Below are 12,260 nucleotides of genomic sequence, written 5' to 3' on the forward strand. Positions count from 1 at the left end.
GTTATTCCCCTCCGACCAATTCGGTTTAAACCCGATTTCTCCCCGAGTTCCACTAACTACGAAATCTTCAAGTGGCGTTTCTACCGAAGATGAACAAAGGTCGCCACCTGTAACGCGTGTAAGAATGGCTCACTTACGTCCCTAGAAATACACCCGTGTGTGTCAGCACTGTCTGTGCCTTCGGGGATTAGCGCTGGTAGGTCACCCACAAAGAAAATAAAGATGATATATGTCTCGTTCCGTTTACAAACAAAAGACACCATTATTGTGAGGCAACCACACGAACGCGAATGTAATGTAACGTAACACGTATGTAATTGCAGACTGCCTCAGGTGTTATCGAATGGTAATTTCTGGCAAACTGTGTCACATTATTCTCACTGTCCCGGCCTCTGTGATAATTTGCTTTGCCTACACCAGCCTTGTGGCATCACCCGTCGAAACTAGTCTATAGGAAAGATTACAAAAGGACTTAATAGGCAGAGGAGAAACAGAAACACCCAATAACTCCCGAAGGCACAATAGACCTCTACCTGTTTGTAAACAAATGACGTCATAATGTTCGACAGCGCCACGAGTTTGGTAGAGTTGAACTACGTTCAAAGCTAGTGGCAAACAAGGTCGGGTCTGAAAGCCACGGTCTTGAGGGGATTACGATGGTCTCTGAAAGGGACACAACATTCGGTCCTACTTTCTTTCAGCGAACAATTGCTCATTCGTGGAACCCAGCTTTCCCCTTCCGATCTGTTTTGGTTTCGGTCTGTCTACCAACGTCATAATGACGTTTGCCGGGTAGAGGTTTATTATCGCTAGATTTCTCCACGAAATACAGATTTAAAGGTAGCGCCCCCACTCCCCGCACCCCGAATATGAGTAAGGCATTCAACCCGAAAAAGTCGCTTCTTAAATATACGTAACGCTGTAATAATCATTTTGCTTCGTTGTGTACGTTGTCGTGTCCTGCAACTAGGCGAATGTCGGCTCCTAAGGAAATCGACGTGTTCTAATTTTGGCAAGGTTCCCGAAGCTCCACCAGTGGTGGATCCCAACTCATGGTACACGGAGGTGGTGGAGCGGCTGCAGAAAGCCGACGAGTACCGCTGTCGTTCGCGAGCCAGTGCCTTTCCTGGAGGGGACCAGCTACAGCGTGTGTACTCACGACAGGGAGATCTCTGGAGTCACGTGGATGCCAATGCCTCTCTAGCAGCGCTAGCTCTCGCCCAGACACCACGGTAAGCTTGCCTACTCAGTGCCCGAACTGGTTCACAGGGCATTCCCGTACCGCCGGAAGCTGGAAGGACTGTCTTCTGGAGCTATCCATCCCTCCATGTTTAGGCAAGCTCAGTGGGTACACGTGCGTTTGTAAATACACGGTGTTGGATAGTTAAGAGTATTCTACTTGCTCGCGTAGCTGACACATTCACGTAATTAACGCACCCCAAAAGTTTGACGCGTGCTTACGAGATGAGATAGGAACGGCTGAGGCTTTTCCTTCTCGGATGTTGGAACTGGACTCACAAGCATGGTCAAGATCTGTATCTCGTTTTGACACATCAAAAAAGAGGGAGAAAAAGAAAAAAAGAAATCCCATCAATACTCCAGCATGCATCACAAAACTTGGATAATGTAATGATTTGCATGTACCATATTTATTTGCACAATTTGCACAAAGGTATTAATACACCTTTGTAACTTAGAAACGGAGCACCATTGAGGGGGTTCACTAATTCCACGGTGCAAAACAGGCGCTCGCCCTACAGTAGCTGTCGCTCTGTGGTCGTGCTGGCGATGCTGCTAAAGCCAGTGTTCTGTCCGGTAAGATCACGAGCTGCTGACAGTACCTGTTCTCTGATCCCCTCCTCCTCCTCCTTGTCGTCCTCAATGTGCCGCAACAGGCCCTCATAATCCAGCAGGAAAAGGCTGTTTTATTTTTTCCAGAGTGCTCTATCTATCCAAAATAAGGAGTAAATAAGGGCATTCCCTTTATTTTTCGCCATCGAGTTCACAGTCTACAGGGGCATGTCCATGGCCCTCTCAGCACCACTCATAGTCCTCCCTTTTTTTTTTGCTGATAGTAGTCTGTTTCATTTTTTTTTGTTTTCCTGTCATTTTGACGGCAGCCTACTCCAGTCTCTATGGCACTCGTCACTGGCATAAAAACAAAGATGAAATTGCATTGTCTTTTGGTTAGATTACCCCTCAATCGATTCATTATATGATATGTCACCAGGCACGATTCTTTCTGTCCCAAGTAATGTGGAACTCAACTTTTGGTCTTATGGAAGTCTGTTACGGCTCCAATAAAACAAAAATTGCTTTAAATTCGGTCTGCTGTAGCAGGTAGGCTATTATGACAAGGTCTGTTGAAGACAAAGTTCTGCTTAGACAAAACAAGAGATACAGTATGGTATAGTCGAATCCATTCTAACAAGCAAGCACTGACTGTATGTATTTGATAGGTACTACTATATTTGTACACAGCCATGATGTTGTGAGTACATGGGGAATGGAATGCACAAGTGGAGTGTACAACCAAAATTTTAATGGGTAGGGTTCAGGTATACTCTATAGGGGTTCTGCTCCAGTTGAGCTACTGGGACATTCATGTCATTTAACAAATAACTTAAAACCTTTAAAGAACCTGTTCGAAACTACCGTATTTTCACGCGTATTAGCCGCGGCTTATGCGCGATTTTTTTCTCTCACGGGCGCCCTGCGGCTTATCCACCGGTGCGGCTTATCTGATGACTATTTTTTCCTGCTAGTTTCCCCATATGCCGATTTTAACGAAAGGGCCGGCAGTGTCTCTGGAACAGCACTGCCCTACCGATGCACGAACAGTGCATAACAGGGACGGGTCCACATTCGAGTAGATTGATCTTCCTGGTGCATTCCCCCAAGCAGCTTTAAGGAAAGTGGTGACAGTGATTCACGTCTTCTGGAAGATCACTGACCCATCAGTCCACGAAAAACACCCGACAAGGGCACAATCCGTTCTTGGTAGAACTCCAGAACTGACCTCCTCTTTGTACACTGTGCCGATCCCGGAGAAAGAACCACAGGGTTTATGGCCTTCTGATTGGTCTCCTTTGTCGCACAAATCAGTCGTCTCGTATTGCCCGCGGCTTATCTGCGGGTGCGGCTTATCTGCCAGAAAATTTTCAAAACGTCCCAAAAAACGCGTCCCGCGGCTTATCTGCGGTGCGGCTTATACGCGTGAAATTACGGTAGTTTCGGAATGCATATGCCAAAATTCTAGGCACAATCTAAAATAATTCAAACACCGTCACTGCGGTGCACATTGCGATGCACAGTGGTGTGCGAATATTCGATTCTCAAATTCGAATCAAATATCAATCTCTCCAAGTATTCGATTCGCGATTCGAATATCTAAATTTGGGTTTTTCGAATATTCGACTATTCCACGAATAACAGCACAAGAAAGATGAAGGGTCTCGTTGACGTCTGCGGAAGGCACAAACGGTACAAAAATCCAACACTGAAGTTTTCAACTCAGACAGTCATCCTGTCGCCCTTAAGCACCAAGTAGGACCGCCACCCAGTCGGTCACCTTTGGTGTCTTATCTCCACTTGACCTTCCCAGTGTAAATCCGCCGAACCCCAACATAAAGGCAAGGTCACTCGCAAGGCAGGTTCCTCTCCTCCTCCTCCTTTTTCCTTTTTTCATTTTTTTTATTCTGTGTTCACGTGGTGTCCTGTGACTATATAATGTACACCATGTGCCCTGTGTTTTTCACACCTGAAGAAATGTAGTCTGCTACATGGAAGCTTGTGTCATTAAATAAGTTGAAAACTTCAGTGTTGGATTTTTGTACCGTTTTGTTCCACGAATATCAACGACAGCACCCCGAAAGTGGACTTCACCTGATGCTTCCCTGCATGAGGTGAAGCCTGCTTTACGAAATCGCTGGTACTGCAGGACGAACACAACACACAAAGATCTAGAGCACATCCTTCTCCATTGCCCACACTACCAACCTTTCCAATCCACACTTTCAGTGCCTCTAAATCGGCTGGACTCTCAACCTCTCACTATGTCAAAATTGCTCGGTCCATGGCCAAATCTAGCCCACCAACGCTCTGCCCTAAAAGCACTTCTAAAGTCTTTGGACGCTGTAGGACTTAGGTGCTCAATGTGAGGCAACTCATTATTTCATTTCACCCCATTATCGCCAGCAATGGGATAGAGTATTGCCCCTGACAATGAAACTACTCCTCAAAATAGAGTTGTACGTTGTTCCTGTTGCTAAAAAATGTGTAAGGACAGTGATCACCTTTTATTTTCTTCACTGTTTATTTAAAATCTTATGGTGTTAAGTGTACTCAAAGCCCGTGTGTGTACCCATGAGCAAGTGTAAAGAAATGCAGGAAAAAGTTTGGGGAGGATGAATACAACTGGGAAATTAAATCCATAAACAGTGAGTTAAGATATCGTAAACAGTTAGTTCAAAATAAAAATTTTGTCAGTGTTTTTCAACCGTTATTTGAACTTATTTTCTTTGTTTGGTCCAGTTCCAGTTTGGTTTTGACATACTGTTATAAGTAGTAATTTTCGCGAGGACCTATTTTTCGCGAATTTGAAGTCCCGCGAGATATTCGAACCAATGACAGAAAAACACAAGAACGAAATATGTAAGAAATTTGACCCAGGACGCTGAGGCAACTTATGTACACAGGGTTTCTTACGTTATTACACTGCATTGTCTCGCAAAGTGTTCAGTTTGCCGCTGCAACAGGAGACAGTAGTCCAGCCTTCACGTACGAATCTTGCGCGGATGTAGGTGTCCCGTGATTCCAGTTCTTTGTAAGCCTGGATCATCCAGCAAGCGTGTATGCACTCTGCCACGCGGATAGGCCTTTGTAAATGTTGCCGCATCACTATCGAGTGCCAATAGCACCTGCTCGATGCGATGACATGAATGACGGGAGACAGGGCAATTCGGCAAGACACAGATACAAGCCGAGTAGGACCCCCTAATCGCAGCCCTTTCATTCAGAAGTGCTCAAAAAGAAGACAAATTGAACGAGTTACCCAGTTGTGATACCTTTTATTAGCTTCTTCCAGGAAGTTCAAGGTGGAGGGCCCCAAAGATGCAGGGTCGACACACTGCGGTACCGCGAATTTAAGGTTCCGCGAATAATTGCCTGATCCTGGCTTCTCACAAATTCGCGAATTATTGAGCCCGCGAATTTAACCATGATTGTTCCACGATGTTCATGGCAAATATGAGGCAGGGCGCCAATTTGTTTGTTTCGCAAGTGACCTGTGGACGCTCATAAACTATTACCGTATTTTCACGCGTATTAGCCGTGGCTTATGCGCGATTTATTTTTTTCGCGGACGCTCTGCGGCTTATCCGTGGGTGCGGCTTATCTGGTGACTATTTTTCCCTGGTACTTTCCCCATACCGCGGGTTAAACGAAAGGGCCGACAGTGCCTCATGTTTTTCGGAACAGGACCGCCCTGCCAGTGCACGAACAATACCGAACAGGGGCAGGTCCACTCCACATTCGAGTGGACTAACCCGTCAATCCACGAAAAACACACAACAAGGGCACAATCCGATCTTAGTAGAACACTAGAACTGACCCCCTTTGTTATACATCATGCCGACACCGGAATGTGGACAGGGTTTATGGCCTTCCCCATGGTCTCCTTTGTCGGCAGACCCACAGGAAGGGTTCAATACACCTGTCATTGGGATAAAACGTGGTCAGCTAAGCGTCAGTTCTCATTTGACGAGAGCAGCAGCATTCGTGGACACGGGCACGGCAGTTAGAGGTGAGGCATGGCTCCAACGCTGAGGCATGGCCACGACAGCGGCTTCAAACTAAAAGTCGTCGACTTCGCGGACAAGTACGGGAACAGGGCAGCTGGCAGGGAGTACGGCGCTGACGAGCGTTGAGCGTCTCTGTTGATTTTGTATGTGCATCACTGGTGTAGCGCACAAAGCAGTTGCGTCGTATTACCCGCGTCTTATCTGCGAGAGCGGCTTATCTGCAAAAACATTTTCAAAATGTATCTAAAAACGAGTCCTGCGGCTTATCTGCGGTGCGGCTAATACGCGTGAAAATACGGTACTCTTCTGTGTAATATACCACTGCATGGCATCATATTTTGCAATCAAGATAATTACCCCAGTAAGTCTAGTCTAGACTAGGCTGAAAAGCTGGAAACACTATCATGTAAAGATTTGGATGTCTCGCTTGTGAGAGTTAATGACAGAAAAATTACAACTAAAGCCATGGGCTACAAATTGCAAACTTTTAGTAAAAAAAGGTACATATTGTAAAATTAGCACGAATGTACGGTTCGGTATTCGAGCAGACACGGTTTTCTTTCTATCTTTGGTGCATGTTATATGCTGTTTGACGATTTGCTTTGTGACCAATATCTGCGGGAATTGTTGTGGTCGTATTAACGAGGTTCAACTGTAGATGCAGTTGCACGTGTAACTATTTTTTGTCCATCACACCTACTGCAATATTTGGGGACGCGAAAGACAAGGACATAAGATACACACAGAACAGGCATCTTATATATGTGTATCTTATGTCCTCGTCTTTTGCGTCCCCAAATGTTGCAGTATGCTATTCCACCAACTAGCCCAACTCTCTGCACTTGCCCATCACACTGTCATATTAGCGCCTGCCTACTAGCACTGCTTAAATGTCAGATTAAGACTCTTTACCTTGCAGACTGGTGTCATTGGTAAGTATGCCCATGCAACGTCCTTATTTTTAGGGACTTTTGGGTGTAAATAAATAATGGGCAAAACAATAGTGCCCATGCAAACATGCTAGTATTAATAGACAGAAGGAAAAGCCAGCAATCCAGTAACATCAAGAAGATGAATAAGGCATTGGCTAGCAAACGTTAACATCTCAGACAGAAGATTGTCTCTGTGTTTAAAAGCGGAAGGAGAACTATGAACAGCAGAATGACAGTCTTCTGTTCAAAATATTGGAGGCTCCTAACCTGAGGCATTCCCCTCTACTTGTTTAGTATTAGCATAAAATATGAGTTAAATTAACTTGTGATTTATAATGTTTGTAATGTGTGTAATGCACCTCTAGGAAACCTCCTAGGATTCCTTCCAAGACTCCACCTAAGGAGAAACCAACACCAACTTCTATTTACCGATCAGCTTCAGCAAAAAGGAAAGAGAATGCAGAGGCAGAGTAAGTGCAGATAGTGATGATAAGATCATTTATAATTAGGGTTCCGGGTTTTCGGAGTTTATTTTTTGACATGTTAGGGGGATGTTTTCCTGAGTTTATTAACGTTCCGTTTCTTGTCATTTATTAATCATATCTCTGTAAATATCCAAAGTTCAGAGAAAAAGCTACACAACTGTGAAACGACAGATTTACAAAAAGAATGAGGCGCTCCAAAACTCTGTGGCAAACTATTCCCACCCTCGGGGGGCAAAGCCCATCTATTCTGTCCCTGTAGAAGGCACAACACAGCAACAGACCAAAGCAATACAAGGAAACAAATGATTTAATGACTTAGATATACAATCCAGACCAACATCAAATGCCAACGGTCCAAGATGCCGCAGACCCGTGCTGTCTTGCGCTCATCATTTTAAAGTAGTATACAGTGGGCTATCCAAAATATTTTCAGTTTAAGACATCTGATGATAGTACACGCGTCAATTTGCCGAACAGCACAGAAGGTTTTGATGCATGCAGTTTTTTTTCCCCAGAAAAAAATGGCATCAGCGCTGCTCTCACGGCTTTTTTCTTTTAAATCTGTAATGAAACAAAAAAACACCTTGTATTTTCAAGTTGAACCTCATTGTAGCAACTGGTTCTTCCCAGTCGCCCTAGCTTATCCACATTGCACGTAAAGCTAATGCCTTGCATCCTCACACGTCTAACAAAATTTCTGAAAACACTTTTGCAGGTGACTTCAATGCACCGAATGCAGTATCTTATCTGAAATGCACACTATTCCAGGTCAGCCAAAGCTGGTGCGGCATCAGAGAAGAGGAAGGAAAGTCCCACCAAGGCCGTCTCTCCAATGAAAGTTGAAGGTAGCGTTAATGTGGATATGAACCATCATAGCTTGAGGGACTATGCTATGCCCATTATGAGTGCATGAGAAGTGCATATTGCATGCTGCTATGCCTGTCATGCTGGGACTGTAGTTAGTTTGACACATAGTGAGAATTGAACAATATTATAGTTCTACGTCATTTAAAAAATCGCTAGAGCATTCATTTTTTTTTTTTTTATAATGCAACCATATGCTTCGGGGCAAGTTGACTCCTACAGGTGAACTCCGCCCACCAATTTGAAAACGTCTGTGATTAGGTTAGGCAGGCACATTATGTCTCAGTCTCACAATGAAGTATGTGCACATGCTTTAGATTGTTGCTAATAGCCTGATCATAATTAGAGCCTGAAGTTTTCGGGAAATATTTTTTCCTACATTCAGGGGGTAAAAATTGGGTAAATAAACATGTGCACTAAATTCATGCAAATTTGGGTGAAAAACTTCCAGTACGCTAAATTCGGGGAGAAATCGGGCTCAGTTATTCAAAGTAACTGTAGCGGTTTGGTACAAACGGTGATGTAACTGCATTTTTCTGCCAAACAAGTAAGTTAATGCATTCTTCAGACATCCCAGTGAGGGCAATTTGCCGGGTAAAAATGGGGTTTCACCCTGAAGAGTCAACCTTCAATTCGGGGTGCAAATTCGGGGAAGAATCGGGTAAAACCCTAAAACTTCAGGCTCTAATCATAATGCGAAGATTATGTACTTAGAGCACATTTGCATGCTTTTAAAGGAAACGCGTAAAATATTTGCGTTAACAAAGCGTGTGAATTGGTTTCCCTGTCTGCATGGCGTCCACCATCTTCTCGTATGTTCCACCCTTAAAGCGCGGACTACATTCTCTGCTAGCGGAGATATACCATTGTGACTGCAGCGCTTATGTTGTCTCTGAGTACGATGAGCCTCTAAACACAGCTCTATGTGTTTGCAGCACGTGGAGTTGCTTCGGCTAAGGCTTCACCTCCTCCACCAAAGGCCACACCACCAATGCAGAGGTCACAGAGGACTACTCCCAAAGTGACAGGTAGGATTTTCGCTTTTCTTCATATTACCATTATTCATGTTTCACTCCACCTGTCGTATTTTAGTATGCTTTCATTCATGCCTGTGATCCACACATATATATAGATTGAATAAATGTTTCACCGCTGTCATCACCTCGTGGCGATGATTTAAGCTGCTGCAGGCAATTTGTGAAATCCAGCGGTGCACAAATTGTAAAAGTGATTTGCAGCTCGTAAACAGCTGGGTCCTGCGGTACACTAAAATAGCGGCACAATTTCTTCCTGCCCCCCCTTTCGCCCAACTTCTGATGCCACTGCTAGTCATGCAGCAAACATTCTTTTGTTTTGTTTGGTAGCCGAGCCTGTTTATACAAAATGTGCTCAGCTTCATGGTGAAGACAACAACAACAACTTTATTTCAAGTGAGGACACAGTATTATACAAGTGTTCATTTACCGTAATTTCACGTGTATAAGCCGCACCGCAGATAAGCCGCAGAACGCGTTTTTAGGAAAGCTTAGAAATTTTTCTGGCAGATAAGCCGCACTCGCAGATAAGCCGCGGGCAATACGAGACGACTGATTTGTGCAACAAAGGAGACCATAGGGAAGGCCATAAACCCTGTGGTCCATACTCCGGGGTCAGCTCTAAAGTTCTACCAAGATCGGATTGTGCACTTGTTGGGCGTTTTTCATTGATTGATGGGTCAGTGGTCTTCCAGACGGCGTGAATCACTGTCACCACTTTCGTTAAAGCGTTTTCGTTAAAATTTTTACTATTTTTGCTGCAATTACATCTATATACCAGTATGCACCTGCCAATGAAAATTTAGGACCTTATTGTGATTTGTTGGCCCGCTACAGCATGGTGAAAAACAGGAAATGTATGTGTCTCAATGGGACGGACAATCAGATCAGGCCCCTTTTCTCGGTTTGGGCTTTTTCGACTTATCCCCTTATTGCATACAGAGGTTCAATTGCAGGAAAAACATTGAAAGGAACGCCTAAACTGGGGGTAACCGAGAAAGGGACAGGTGAGACACTTAGAAACTTCGTCTTCAGCTCACAGCGGACACATTTCAGCTCAAGATTCCCGTTCTCCTTCGTTCCGATAAATTTAAAGTGCTCTCGATATTGTGGCCACGGTGCCTCTGACAGAACAGAGGCAACTTTGCTCGGGCTGCTCGTAGTTACAACCTCACAGATGGCGTCCGCGCCCCAGGTGGCGTCGATGCCTTCAAACTCGGCCATTCTCCATTCTCTTCACTACCGCCAAGAGAGTGGCGAGGAACAAGGAATGTCACGTGCGATGGCGTGAGCACGTGCTGCAAGGGCGAGGAGGAGACGAGTTCGTGCCTTGTGTTGACTAGGGAGCCTTGACGGGTTGCTGCAGCTTCTCGCGCGCATGGAGGATCCCTAGTGTCGGCGCACCCTTTGCGCCACCTCGTGCTCGGCGACGGACTTTCGTCGTTTTTACTCAAAAAATACTCAAAATGACAGATACAAGTTACCAAAAAAAGTAATTAAGTTACAGTTAGAAGTACATGTTTAAAAATGTATCTAATATTTCCTCAAGATACACACAAAAAGTATCTTAAGTACACGTACTCAGATACTTTTACTAAGTTACTTAACAACCCTGCCTGCTAGCTATCAGGGAGAGATCGAATAAGAAATGGGTGACTGGCTATTCGATCCATCTTTCTCAGTACGTGTATTCATGCCTGTTCGCTGCTAGGATGTCGCTCCAATCGAGAAATGCAACACCACAGTGTTCCATAACTTATGCCCCAAGCAATGAACTTCTACCCGCCAAACGTCATCATGACGTTGGTAGACAGACCAAAACCAAAACAGATCGGAAGGGGAGAGATGGATTCCACGAATGCACAATTGTTCGCTGCCTCCTATTGAAAGAAAAGTCGGAGCAAAGGTCGCGTCCCTTTCAGAGACCATCGTAATCTCCTCAAGGCCGTGGCTTTCGGGCGCGACCTTGTTCGCCACTAGCTTTGAACGTAGTTCGACTCTACCAAACTCATGGTGCTGTCGAACATTATGACGTCATTTGTTTACAAACAGGTAGAGGTCTATACGACCGGCGTACACGTGGCTGTTGTCTCATTAGAGAGCGAGGCCCGCGATGCTTGTAGACAAGAATCAAACAACAGGAACTTGGAACTTACCCCATGTTACTTTAAGAGAGTTAACTAAAAAAGGAACAAGTTTAGTTAAAAGTTACCGAAAAAAGTAGCTTAGTTACAGTAACAAGTTACTTGTAACGAGTTACCTCCAACACTGGTTCTACACATACTCTACATTTGCGGCCCGAGAGTCAATAAAAAAAATTGTCGAGGCTCGTAGCGATTCCCTGGATGGTTAGTCAAAGGTATTTATATACATTTCTTACAAATCAATAGCATACAGACGTGCCTCGTTAATATGGACACTTTCGTTCCTCGCTAAAATTGTCCAGAAAGTGAATCGTCCATAATAACGAATCGCCCAATATTTAATATAATTTATTACGAAAAAAACTCGGTAGTCAGTGCTTGCTTGTACGCATACCTCCTGGAGTTCAAAGTCGACAGCATTTCAGCAATTTTGATTGCTTGAGATCTGTCCCCGTTATCTTCGAAGAACTGGAGCGCTCGTTTGAGACCTGCTCGAGCTATGTAATCTGTCCTCGATGATGGCCTTGGGAGGAACTGAAGTCACATAAAGTCCCCGTGCTTTTTATAACAGCTATGACGTCATGATGCCCGTTCCAGAAGTGTCCCCTACTGCTAGCCTCCCTTTGATATTTTAGGTGTCTTCAGTGACAAAGGGCGAAATTTCGAAGAAGGGCGCATCACCCTTTTGTGTTCTCGTAAGGGTTGTTACCCTGGAAGGGTGGCACAATATCCCCCAGAATTCTGGAGTGACAAAGGCAAGAAGAAATTTGGACCGAGGGCTCGTCATCCGGTTCTCCTATGGGTTATCGTCCTGAGAACATGTCCATAATAATGAGGCAAAAATACATAGGGTCCTATGGAATTAGTACCAGTTTGTGCTGTCCATTGTCCGAAAGCCGGGGCTCCATATTACCGAGATACAAACACATGGCAAAAGTTTTGTTCCGGGGAAAAACTGTCCATAATTCGCATCGTCCATATTAACGGTGGTCATATTAAC

General features: G+C 44.6%; 1 protein-coding gene across 6 annotated transcripts in view; it reads left to right on the plus strand.

Annotated features, from left to right (window-relative positions):
• The window catches only part of LOC135400215 (serine/arginine repetitive matrix protein 1-like), a 75,252-nt gene that overhangs the window by 43,098 nt on the left and 19,894 nt on the right, over nt 1-12,260 (plus strand). For all 6 annotated transcript variants that reach the window (XM_064631978.1, XM_064631975.1, XM_064631981.1 and 3 more), the window contains 4 exons: nt 1,018-1,232; nt 7,099-7,203; nt 7,987-8,063; nt 9,018-9,110. In XM_064631978.1, the coding sequence (XP_064488048.1) occupies nt 1,018-1,232; nt 7,099-7,203; nt 7,987-8,063; nt 9,018-9,110 (490 nt within the window). The remainder of the gene's footprint in view (nt 1-1,017; nt 1,233-7,098; nt 7,204-7,986; nt 8,064-9,017; nt 9,111-12,260) is intronic.

This window comes from Ornithodoros turicata, chromosome 7 (genome assembly GCF_037126465.1).
Source record: "Ornithodoros turicata isolate Travis chromosome 7, ASM3712646v1, whole genome shotgun sequence".
Lineage (NCBI taxonomy): Eukaryota > Metazoa > Arthropoda > Arachnida > Ixodida > Argasidae > Ornithodoros > Ornithodoros turicata.